Below are 13,169 nucleotides of genomic sequence, written 5' to 3'. Positions count from 1 at the left end.
GAATTGGAAGTCCTGGAGGAGGTGGAGGGCGTGGGTGGTGTCACGGACGTAGGTGGGGAACCGAACTCATCTCCATCTATCTGGACTCCATTTTCTCCCCTTTGGTCCAGGAACTCCCCACCTACGTCCGTGACACCACCCACGCCCTCCACCTCCTCCAGGACTTCCAATTCCCTGGCCCCCAACACCTCATATTCACCATGGACGTCCAGTCCCTGTACAGCTGCATTCCGCATGGAGATGGCCTCAAGGCCCTCCGCTTCTTCCTGTCCCGCAGGCCCGACCAGTCCCCCTCCACCGACACTCTCATCCGCCTAACTGAACTCGTCCTCACACTCAACAACTTCTCTTTTGACTCCTCCCACTTCCTTCAGACTAAGGGGGTGGCCATGGGCACCCGCATGGGCCCCAGCTATGCCTGCCTCTTTGTAGGTTACGTGGAACAGTCCCTCTTCCGCACCTACACAGGCCCCAAACCCCACCTCTTCCTCCGGTACATTGATGACTGTATCGGCGCCGCCTCTTGCTCCCCAGAGGAGCTCGAACAGTTCATCCACTTCACCAACACCTTCCACCCCAACCTTCAGTTCACCTGGGCCATCTCCAGCACATCCCTCACCTTCCTGGACCTCTCAGTCTCCATCTCAGGCAACCAGCTTGTAACTGATGTCCATTTCAAGCCCACCAACTCCCACAGCTACCTAGAATACACCTCCTCCCACCCACCCTCCTGCAAAAATTCCATCCCCTATTCCCAATTCCTCCGCCTCCGCCGCATCTGCTCCCACGATAAGACATTCCACTCCCGCACATCCCAGATGTCCAAGTTCTTTAAGGACCGCAACTTTGCCCCCACAGTGATCGAGAACGCCCTTGACCGCGTCTCCCGTATTTCCCGCAACACATCCCTCACACCCCGCCCCCGCCACAACCGCCCTAAGAGGATCCCCCTCGTTCTCACACACCACCCTACCAACCTCCGGATACAACGCATCATCCTCCGACACTTCCGCCATTTACAATCCGACCACACCACCCAAGACATTTTTCCATCCCCTCCCCTGTCTGCTTTCCGGAGAGACCACTCTCTCCGTGACTCCCTTGTTCGCTCCACACTGCCCTCCAACCCCACCACACCCGGCACCTTCCCCTGCAACCGCAGGAAATGCTACACTTGTCCCCACACCTCCTCCCTCACCCCTATCGCAGGCCCCAAGATGACATTCCACATTAAGCAGAGGTTCACCTGCACATCTGCCAATGTGGTATACTGCATCCACTGTACCCGGTGCGGCTTCCTCTACATTGGGGAAACCAAGCGGAGGCTTGGGGACCGCTTTGCAGAACACCTCCGCTCAGTTCGCAACAAACAACTGCACCTCCCAGTCGCAAACCATTTCCACTCCCCCTCCCGTTCTCTAGATGACATGTCCATCATGGGCCTCCTGCACTGCCACAATGATGCCACCCGAAGGTTGCAGGAACAGCAACTCGTATTCCACCTGGGAACCCTGCAGCCATATGGTATCAATGTGGACTTCACCAGTTTCAAAATCTCCCCTTCCCCTACTGCATCCCTAAACCAGCCTAGTTCGTCCCCTCCCCCCACTGCACCACACAACCAGCCCAGCTCTTCCCCCCCACCCACTGCATCCCAAAACCAGTCCAACCTGTCTCTGCCTCCCTCACCGGTTCTTCCTCTCACCCATCCCTTCCTCCCACACCAAGCCGCACCCCCAGCTACCTACTAACCTCATCCCACCCCCTTGACCTGTCCGTCTTCCCTAGACTGACCTATCCCCTCCCTACCTCCCCACCTATACTCTCTCCACCTATATTCTTTACTCTCCATCTTCGGTCCGCCTCCCCCTCTCTCCCTATTTATTCCAGCTCCCTCTCCCCATCCCCCTCTCTGATGAAGGGTCTAGGCCCGAAACGTCAGCTTTTGTGCTCCTGAGAGGCTGCTTGGCCTGCTGTGTTCATCCAGCCTCACATTTTATTATCTTGACAGTCTGAACATCTTGGTTTGAGGGGGACGGATAGGAAGTAATGTTTCTGGTCCTTCATCACACTCCAGCAATTCCTGTGGGCTTGTGGCCCAGATAATGCTCAGCTTTTGTGGTTAAATAGCTGCCAAAACTGAAAGCTCACAAACGAATAACAACTCCTTAGGTAAGGCAATGAAGGGTGAACAAAGAGTCAAGGGTCTTCAGAACAGGAAGAATTCATAAGAAAATTAAGTGATGAACCCATGTCTCAAGGGATCACCAACACCAACGAAATGAGATAATAAACCTATAATAGAGAATCCATTCAACATATAGAGATGGCAAAGTACCATACTGCAACATTTACAGTACATACTGGAATGCTCACTATTATTCAACAGCAAAGTGTGTCACCGACTATTTTATATCAATCAATGATGAAATCCTGCATGCTTGGAGCATACACCAGGTCTCTAACCTCAAATTAAATGTCTTTCTCTTACCCTATCATGGAACGTGGTCTTATAAAACTTACCAGAAAAGTCAAGTGAGCTTGAAAAAGTACACAGCTTAATGATCATCAAGCATGCAGAAAGGGCAAGTTTTCAACAAAAGTACAATCCTTGGGACTAGTTTCCAAAATCATATTTTAGCTACTAGCTGTTTGGATAAATAAACTTTTGCTAAAAATGAATCCGTTGACAATGAACCTTCAGCTAAGGAATATCAATGCTACAACGAAAGCAGTGGAATTTCAGATACCAAGAACTTTAAACATATTTATAACCCAGAAGCAAGCCTTTTGATAAAAGTTAAAAATGTCAAACAAATCATCACAGTTTAAATAAACCTTGAGATTAAATGCATGGTATTCAGTACAATGATATACATACAAAAACCTCGCACTTCAGCACCATCTCTGATCATTCTGAATGGTCCTAAACAGCACCATCATGTGGTTAATTTACATTGGAAGTACAACTATTTTCATGATAAAAAAGCAGCTTGATGAGGACTATTCCATATTGTCCCTTCTTGCACTTTTTTCGCTGTACTTCTGAAAGGAAATATTGCATGTGCAATCTACAGGTACTTTTCAGCCCCTGAACTGTTTTGCGATTGAGCTAACTTCCAAGTTTTTCAACATATGGTGTGCCACAAGGATTGGTACTGGTCCAATGCCTTTTGTCATTTACATAAATGATCTGGATGTGAAAGTAGGAGGTATGGTTAAGCAAGTTTACAGATGACACCAAAATTGATGGTGTAATGGGCAGCAAAGATTACCTCAGAGTTTAATAGGATCTTGGTAACATTCATCAGTGGGCTGAGGAATGGCAGATTAGTTTAATTTAGATAAATGAGAGGTGATACATTTTGGAAAGGCAAATCACGGCATGACTTATACACTTAATGGTAAGGTCCTGGGGAGTGCTGCTGAACAAACTGACCTTGAGTGCAGGTTCATATTTCCTTGAAAGTGAATTCACAGGTAGGGACTTGATAGTGCAGGCTGCGCTTGGTATGCTTGCCTTTATTGGTTGCTGTACGGAGTATAGGAGTTGGGAGATCATGTTGTGGCTGTACAGGACATTGGTTAGGCCACTTTTGGAATATAGTATTGAATTCTGAATTCCCTATATAGGAAGGATGTTGTGAAACTTGAAAAGACTTAGAAAAGATTTACATGGATGTTGCCAGGGTCGGAGAGTTTAAGCTATAGGGAGAGCCTGAACCGGCTGGGGCATTTTTTCCCTGGAGCATCAGAGGCTGATGAGAGACGTTATGGAGGTTTATATTAGGGTGAATAGCCAAGGTCTTTTCTGTGGGGTGGAGGAGTCCAGAGCTAGAGGGCATATGTTTAAGGTGAGAGGAAAGATTTAAAAAGGGACCTACGGAGCAACCCTTTCATGCAGAGGGTGGTGCATGTGGGGAAATGAGCTGCCAGAGGAAGTCCTACAGGCTGGTACAATTACAACATTTAAAAGGCATCTGGATGGGTATTTGACTAGGAAGAGTTTAGAGGGAAATGGGCCAAATGCTGGTAAATGGGACTAGATTAATTTAGGATATCTGGTCGGCATGGACAATGTGGAACGGAGAGTCTGTTTTTACACGGTACTGCTCTATGACTCCGTAGAGGGTGATTGCTCAATATTGAGAACTGCATAATGGTTAAACTAAATGATGTATGAGCAGAAATGGGCATTCAGTCCAGAATTTCCTGCACCATTCCATTAGATCATGGATGATCTGATAATCTACAACTCCACTTTCCTGCTTTCCCCCTCCATAACCCCTGATCTGTCGCTGATTATAAGAAAAATCTCTCAATCTTGAATATACTTAACAAAGCTGCCTTTACAGCCCTGTGGGGTAAAGCTTTCCACAGTTCCCCACTTTTATAGAAGAAATTTCTCATCTCTTTCCGAAATGATTGAGAGCTTATTCTGAGATTCTGCCCACTGGTCTTAGACCCTCCTACAAGGGGAAAACCATTTTCCTGCATCTACTTTGTCAAACCCCCCCCAAAAATCTTGAATTTTCAAACTTTGTCTCTCATCCTTCTAAGCTCCAAGACTACAGACTCAACCTCTCCTCATAAGACAGTCCCTCCATATCTGGGATTATCCTACTGAATTTCTGAGGATTGCCTCCATACCTTTCCTTAGATAAAGGCCCCAAAAATTGTTCATAATATTCAAGTTCTTGCTTGATTGGTGCTATGTAGTGTTTCAGCAAGACTTCACTTCCATTCAATTTAAAATAACGGCCAACATTCCATTTCCCTTCCCTATTACCTGCTGACTTTGTAAACTCTCTTTTCTGATTCATGCATAAGGACTGTGCCGTGGTTTTCTCCATTTAAATATTCAGCTCCTCCATGTTCCTTGGCAAATTGCATAACCTAACATTTGATCAGATTACATTCCATCCTCCAAATTTTGCCCACTGCTTAACCTGTCTATCCTTCTGCAGATTGTTCTTTTTCTTTACCACTTGGTTTTCCACCTATTTTTCACCAGGATGTTGCCTGGTATTGAGGGCGCTAGCTATGAAGAGAGGTTGAGTAGATCAGGATTATTTTCATTAGAAAGACAGAGATTGAGGGGGGACCTGATTGAGATCTACAAAATCATGAGGGGTATAGACAGGGTGGATAGCAAAAAGCTCCCCCCCACCCCCGCCAGAGTGGGGGACTCAATTACTAGAGGTCATGAGTTCAAAGTGAGAGGAGGAAAGTTTAAGGGAGATAGGCGTGGAAAGTTCTTTACACAGAGGGTGGTGGGTGCCTGGAACGCGTTGCCAGCGGAGGTGGTAGATGCAGACACGTTAGCGTCTTTTAAGATATATTTGGACAGGTACATGGATGGGCAGGGAGCAAATGGACACAGACCGTTCGAAAATAGACGACAGGTTAGACAGAGGATCTTGATCGGCACAGGCTTGGAGGGCCGAAGGGCCTGTTCCTGTGCTGTAATTTTCTTTGTTCTTTGTTCTTGTTCTTTTGGTCCATTTACAAACTTGCCTATTATACATTCATTTTCCACATCCAGGTCATGAAAATACTTGGATAATTTTGGCCCAGCACAGATTCTTATGCAACTCCATTTGTTAGATTTCCATTCTGAAAATGCCTTCTTAATCCAACTCTGTTTCCAATAGCTAGCCAATCCTCTATCCATGCTCATGTGCTATCTCCAACATCATAAGCTCATGTGGTATCTTATTAAACACCATATGAAAATCCAAACACATCATGTCCACTGCTTCCCTTTTATCTATCCTGATTGTGACCTCGTCAAACGCCACCAATTGGGATATATCTTTGCCGTGAACATGAATTTCCTCAACAGTCCTCGTCGCTAAGCTCCTTTCCCAGTCCATTCCAGCTAGATTTATTCTTATCCCTTTGTGATTATCCTTATTTAAATTGAGCACGGTTAAACTGAATGCTAGATTTTACAATGTCATAGTCACTATTTATGGTTTTCCCACACAAAGGGTTTATAGATTTGTGTTAACATTTCCACAAAAGAAATTTTGAATGTTGACAAAATTCTGGCGGTACATGTTTGAAATCCCTACAGTTCGCACCCCATATTTCATGCATGCTTCGGGCAAATGTTACTTTTTGACAACCAAATTTGAGCCTTCCTCATTTATGATAGTGACAATTTCCCTGCTCAATGCAATCTTTCTCTTCACCGTCAGCACTGGATTGCAGTACTTCATCTTCTGTTCTTCCCCGTTCTTCTCAAATTAGTATTTTTTCTGATAGCAACTGATCGGTATCTCAGAAAGAAGAAATCAGTATCTGTTTCTAGAGTAATTATTCTCAAATTTCCCTTGGAAACAAACGTGACTGATAGGATACATATAGGAGGATCTGAAACATACCTCCCAGAAGTTGCAAAGATTGACTGTCTATTTGAACTACTATTTAAGGCCAGGATTATTTACCTGCATGGGGAGAATCACACAGCAAGTTCAGGGCTATGCAGATACATGACACAAATGGGGTAATATCACTAACTGAGCTGTCACATTAAATCAGTCCCAAATATCTTGGTGATCATATAGTGAGATTCTAATGTGCGCTTCTAAAAATAGTGCAGACAAAGAAGGAAAAGGATAAAAGTTGCAAATTAAAAATGAAACAAAAAGTGGGAGAAAAACACAAAACCCTCATCAGCATTCTTGTGTACAACTTACTGTAACTTAAGCCCCTTCAAGATTTTTACAACCTAAACCAACATTGATAAATTAACTTTGATATTTTATTGATACAATTATTTTTCCTTTAAAAATATACTTACCTCACAGAGTAACAGATCAATGATGTGGAAAACCATATAGAGTGGGAATTTAGCAGTGAACAAAGTCAGAAACCACTGGGAAGCATACATGTGTGCTTCAAGACTGATGTTTAAGAAGTGGTTGTACAAATCTGGGATGTACTCCTGAAAGTAAAAACAGCATTTAATAATAGCAGAATAGAAGTTAGCTCTCTTGCCATCAGATGTAGCAGGGCCATAATGTGAAGTAAAGTTATACGCATTACACCCACCCAATTAAATAAAAGAATACTAAGTTATCTGTCTTTTGATGGTCCTTTCTAGCCATAACACAAGTCACTTCCAGTCTGTCGTCAATAAAGTTGTCATAGCCACACAGATGCATGAAATGCAACATCCATTTTTTTGCTTGTATTAATAAAGGAAAAAAATGTATCAACAACCTCACAGAGCTCCATTTAGATTATTTTTACAACAAGTAGTGTTTTTGAGATGTAATCAACCTAAGGAAATGCAATCGCCAACTTGTACACAGCAATATTCCACAACAGCTAAAAAACACAGCTAAGTTATTTACTTTTAGTATACAAGATAAAGAACAAAGAACATTACAGTAACAAAAATAAATGTCAAGTTATGATGGAAAAATAACAAGTTGAAGAATTTAAAACTACGAACAGGAAACTAAATTAGGAAGCGGTCACAAAAACCAATTAAAACAAATTGCTGCCAAAATTTTGTGAAGTTGAAAGGACCCCCTCAGTAACGGGGCAGATTAAAGATCCTCAGAACCACAAGAGGTAAATGCACAGGAACCAGTTCCTAAAACAAACAGAGTTATCAACTGGCAAGTAGAAAACTGATTGAGTTTTCATCTCTTTATTCAAAAATAAGAGCAGACTGTGGAATTCGGACTTACTTTTTCAATTTCACATGAACTCCTGGAAACTGTTTTTTGATCAAGGTTGAATCGCGGAATGAATCTCTTCTAGTCAAATGCTTCCAATTTCAAACAGACAACAGATCCATTATGCTTGGCCTATTATGTGCTTAGCCTTGGCAAGACCACTTCTGCTAAGTGGTGTATTGGCATGAGAACCAAAAGGTCTAATTACGTTACTAAGTAATGCGTAAAGAAGACAGTGAAGAGTTTGGGCAGTTCAGTCAAAAAACAAATGGACTGATTCTGCTGCTTTGCTTTGACAATGATAGTGGATTCAGAATAAAGTATTAGTAAAAATTTGACAATTAGGCAACGAAAACTTAAGGTGATTACCTTATTCACCAACATGTTAGCATTAGTATCTTAAAGTGACTTACTTTAACTAGCAGGGAATGCCAAAAAACGAACAGCATTCAAGTACATTGAATTCGAATGTGTTTCTTTTGGCATTGATACTACACCATCAATCTTGAAGGCTTTTTTTTATATGGATCACTAGGTTACTTCACGAAGCTCCCTACTGACAAAGTTCATGTTACATTTTGCTTTTCCAGAAAATAAAACTTGCTTTGCAGTTATTTCGGTGTCTCTTGAAACATCTTCAAAAAGAGATCGGTCTGTTGTAACTTTTCAGCTCAAAACATAATACTCTGTTTAAATAACCAGGTCAAAGCTATTCATCTACTGAATAAAATAAACTATTTATGTGGAAAATTTTTCACTGCATCGAGAACAGTCACTGGAAATCTACTTAAATATTGCTTTCATGAAATTAGAGTTTATGGAAAATATGGAGATAGAAACAGAAATATGAAATTGTTAACAATGTTACTTAATCTACTGATGGCACTTGCATAACTTTCTAGGATTCATCCTAATTTAGGCAACACTTCAAATTTAGATTCCAAGGAAGCAAAAAGCAGAAAGTGATCTGCTTGTACGACATGCGAACTCCAAGAATCACTGTATGGCAATTCCAAGCAAACAAAAGCATGAGTGACTGGTTTAATTTCCATGGGCAAAGTTAGTTACAGAAATCATGATCATTAAGTCTTATGCTAATTACCTATGGTTTCACCAAACACTTCAGCACTTTCGAGCTCAAAAAGGCTGTTCTCAAGGGCAATTGTGGCTAGGGTCTTGCTCAGTTTTCATTATTACATTACAATGCCACATCTACCAATCTTGATTCTGAAAAGATTCCATCAGTTCTAAGTGACTTACTCTCATGTCATTCTGAAATTATCCTGCAAAAATGCTGCACTAAGTAAAATAAATGCTACACCAATCAGGGATAGCAAGAGCTGCAGATGCTACAGTCCGATACAACAAAGTGTGGAGCTAGAGGAACACAGCAGGCCAGGCAGCATCGGGGGAGCAGCAAAGTTGACGTTTCAGGTCAGGGGCCTTCTTCAGAAATGAAGAAGGGTCCCAACCCGAAACGTTAACATTCCTGCTCCTCTGATGCTGCTTGGCCTGCTGTGTTCCTCCAGCTCCACACTTTATCATCTCTACTCCAATCAGGGTTCTGCCACCAAGTCAACTGAACACTGTTGAGCTGTACCTTACGGCTTCCATTTTTTTTTTATTACCTGCATCAGTCTTTCCAGTTGATAAAACTTGCAATGCAAGTCTTCAAAATTTTGTTTAAAAAGTTCCCTGAGTCCATAGTCAAACATGATTTTGACCAGAACACTAAACGCTTGCTCTTCAGGCATCTGAAATGATACAAATGAAAACTTTAGTCACTAAATAATTACTTATAATCATAAGTTTCTTTAGTAAAATATGTTGTACGGCTCAAAAATTGTGATTAAAAAACTCAATTGACACCAATAATCCAACTCCATTTAGGTGCTGGTTACTACATAATTAAGATGGGTTGTGTTCACCAGAAAGAATTTCTACAGCAATAGTCAAGTTATCTGAGTGGTATTTTAAATGTAACACAAGGAAGATGCTTCTAAATCACCATCGTTAAATAATAAAGCTAGAAAATCCTTTTTAAAATAGATCTTTGAAAATGAGCTTTCCAATAAATTTTAAAACCGCAGGTTTAACTACTGATTTTTCAGCTGTGCAACTTTTGCTGCACTGCTGTCAAAACAAAGCCTTCCAGTTAATGAGCTAACTACGGAAATTATTTACTGCATTTTGGCAACATGTAGGACCTGATCATTTTAAAATGACTGCATAGAAATGCTCTGCTTAAATCTTAAGCTACTACTTAATGGACCAGATTATTAACAGAATGCTCTGAAGGGTCAGTGACAGATGCTGTCAGACATGCTAAAGTTTCTCCAGCAATTTCTGTTTTCATTATTAACAAACTTGAAATGCTGTTAAAGCACCATCCCAACTTTAATGCAATTTTCTTTTATTACCGAATTGCACAAGCAATGCAAAGTTTCAAAAATTTAACTTATGACAAACTATTAGTGTCCTTAACAAATTTAGCTGAATTGAAAATCTTGCATGCAGTACAAAATATTTCCGTAAGATGGCACTTCACACAATCATTTCAAAGCATTATAGATAACAGTTTAAAGTATAATGTGTCTTCTCAAAATAAAGCACTCACATGCAAAAGGAGCACAGCAGCAAGAAAGGACTGGCCCTGACAGTAACCAATCTCTTCATCGTAAACCGAATAGGCCTGAATAAAAATAAAATTCAACTTGAGCATTCTTTGACATTTAATGGTACAAAATCTACGCAAAACAAAATTAATATTAAATAGTCATTTAGTATCATAGAAATTTAGTATTGCTGAAGCCATTTTGTTAAAGCTGTCTGTCTTACATTCATGAGAATTTGGAAGAATGTCAATTTAAAAACAAATGCACATTTATGCAATATTAAAGCTAAAAGGTAAATTTTGGTTCTGTATTTATAGTTTCAGAAAAATATACTCTTACATAAAAATATCTAAACAAAACAAACATAATTGAATTGCATCGTGGAGCTTGATAATAATACGAACAGGGGCGGGGACCTGATTAATAACAGAAAGATGACAGGAGGAACTACTGGAGCATTTTCAACTTGTCACACTGTGACTAGAGGACAGCAAAAAGAACCAGTGCCGGATCTCAGCTAATTGCAATCCATACTACGGACACACACAGAGATAGCGCGAGACCGCCGGGGTCAGGTTAAACAAGTGGGCAGCAAGATATGAGGGAATGAGAGATTATTCATTCTCATTAAAAGTAGAAAACGAGAACATTTTTAAAAGGCGTCAAAAATGCAAATATTGATGTTCAAAGTCTTGGATGTGCTCCAACAAGGAAGACGAAGTTAAAAGGCAGAAAAAAACAACTAGAAAGGTAAATTACAGGTTAATCTTTCAAGCAAAGTGATTGCAGTACAAGGGTAGGAAGTCATTATACAAATGTATAAGGCTTTGGTGAGACTGTGCCTGCAACATGGTGTGCAATTTTGGTCTCCATATTTAAGGAACGATATACAGGCAGTTCCCGGGTTGCGAATGTGTTAGAACATAGAACAGTACAGCATAGCACAGAACAGGCCCTTCAGCCCACAATGTTGTGCCGACCATTGATCCTCATGTATGCACCCTCAAATTTCTGTGACCATATGCATGTCCAGCAGTCTCTTAAATGACCCCAATGAGCTTGTTTCCACAACTGCTGCTGGCAACGCATTCCATGCTCTCACAACTCTCTGTGTAAAGAACCCGCCTCTGACATCCCCTCTATACTTTCCTCCAACCAGCTTAAAACTATGACCCCTCGTGCTAGTCATTTCTGCCCTGGGAAATAGTCTCTGGCTATCAACTCTATCTATGCCTCTCGTTAACTTGTATACCTCAGTTAGGTCCCCTCTCCTCCTCCTTTTCTCCAATGTTCTGTTCTGGAGTCTGCTCGCAAGTTGATTTGTACACAAGTTGAACCACAATGTAGGACAACGTAAAGCAGCCATTTCTAATTACAGCAGTTTCGTATGTTGGGTCTTTATAATTATATCCCTGTATGAAATTGTATCCATAAGTTGAATGTGCATAAAACTGGGGTCCCCTTGTTCTTGCACTGGAGATAGTGCAATAGAAGTTTACTCGATAGGTCCCTGGGAATAAGATGATTGTCCGGGGTGTGTGTGTGGGGGGGGCGGGGGGGGGGGGGGGGGTGGAGAAGGCTGCTGAAAAATCAGGCCATATTCTCTGGAGTTTATAGCAACGAGAGGTGAACAGAGATTGAAACATACAAGGTTCTGAATTGCCAGGCAGACAGAGAGATAATTTCCCTGGATGTAGAATTTTAAACACTGATACAGTCTAAGAAAATGGGATGATTGTTTAGGACTGAGATGAGAAAAAATGCCTTAAAAGTGATGCCTGACTTTGGAATTTTCTACCCAGAAGTGTGAATGGTTCATTGATTATCATATTCAGGGCTCTCAGGCACAATTTTGGTCTGTCAGGGAATCGAAGATGATAGTAGGTGGGAGAGTAGAGTCAAAAGCTAAGATCACCAATAATCTTACTGAAAGAGAGCAGGCTCGATGGTTCATACTGTTTACTCTTGCTCCTGTGTTCTGGTACCAAATTTAGTAGTGTGCTTCCATTGTAACCTTTAGACAGCAGGGTTATGAAATGCTAGCTTGTCTGTCCAAGCCACTTTGAAAACAAAAATTAGTTCACACAAGGATGAGACAATGCTATGATAATAATCAAAGCTGTTCAGACTTGAGTAGTCCCTCCCATACTCCAATGTTAACTTTATACCACTAAACCATGTTAAACAAAATGGCTTCTGCTACCCCATTTGTTTTCTTTTCATGTTTCTTTATAAACAATTAGTATGTGATGGAATATGCTTTAGCCCCATTTAACTGTGTATACTTGTGTCTCTTCATCCCTCTTATCCTTCGTGCACGTGAGACGAACATTATCAAACTGACTTGCCACAGACCAAGTAATACCCCCAGCAGCAGTCAGGGGGCATCGTCAGGAGGCCGAATTACACGGATGTAAGCTAGTGCTGACCAGGGTAAACCCTCCACCACTGCCATGTTATTAGCATAAAGATCCACCATGAACTGAATAAAATCTCTCGGCAGCAATACCCATTGCAATGCTTTGGCAAGTAGTTTATACCCTATTGAATCAAAAGCCTTGGCCAAATCCACAAAAATTACTGCCAAATCCCCATCAGAAGCCCAAGCATAATCTGATGGAAAGACAACTTTAAATTATTGATTTAAACTGTATACATTATAAATGTCCACTAAAATATGTTTGAAGTGGAAAAAGGATAGTTCTAGAGCTTAGGACTCTGACCTACAAAAGCAAAACTCTTAGAACCACATGATTGTCACTGGACAGAAAGAAACTACTTTTGTTCTTTAGAACATTCTCGATTTGGTCCTGAAACTCCACCAATTTGTATGTGCAATTTTGAACAAATTGACCATGGT

General features: G+C 41.4%; 1 protein-coding gene across 4 annotated transcripts in view; it reads right to left on the bottom strand.

Moving 5' to 3' along the window:
• LOC125465259 (rab GTPase-activating protein 1) overlaps nt 1-13,169 on the bottom strand; it is a 205,985-nt gene that overhangs the window by 25,919 nt on the left and 166,897 nt on the right. For 3 of the 4 annotated variants that reach the window (XM_059638399.1, XM_059638398.1, XM_059638400.1), the window contains 3 exons: nt 10,312-10,386; nt 9,323-9,448; nt 6,809-6,952 (listed from right to left, as the gene is read on the bottom strand). In XM_059638399.1, coding sequence (XP_059494382.1) covers nt 6,809-6,952; nt 9,323-9,448; nt 10,312-10,386 — 345 coding nt within the window. Of the gene's footprint in view, nt 1-6,808; nt 6,953-7,706; nt 8,100-9,322; nt 9,449-10,311; nt 10,387-13,169 lie in introns of those variants that run through there. The other variant, XM_059638401.1, reaches the window with a different exon arrangement.

Source organism: Stegostoma tigrinum, chromosome 29, assembly GCF_030684315.1.
Source record: "Stegostoma tigrinum isolate sSteTig4 chromosome 29, sSteTig4.hap1, whole genome shotgun sequence".
In the NCBI taxonomy this organism is placed as follows: Eukaryota; Metazoa; Chordata; class Chondrichthyes; order Orectolobiformes; family Stegostomatidae; genus Stegostoma; species Stegostoma tigrinum.
Note: the sequence above shows the minus strand (reverse complement) of the source record. Positions and strands in the feature narration are given on the sequence as shown.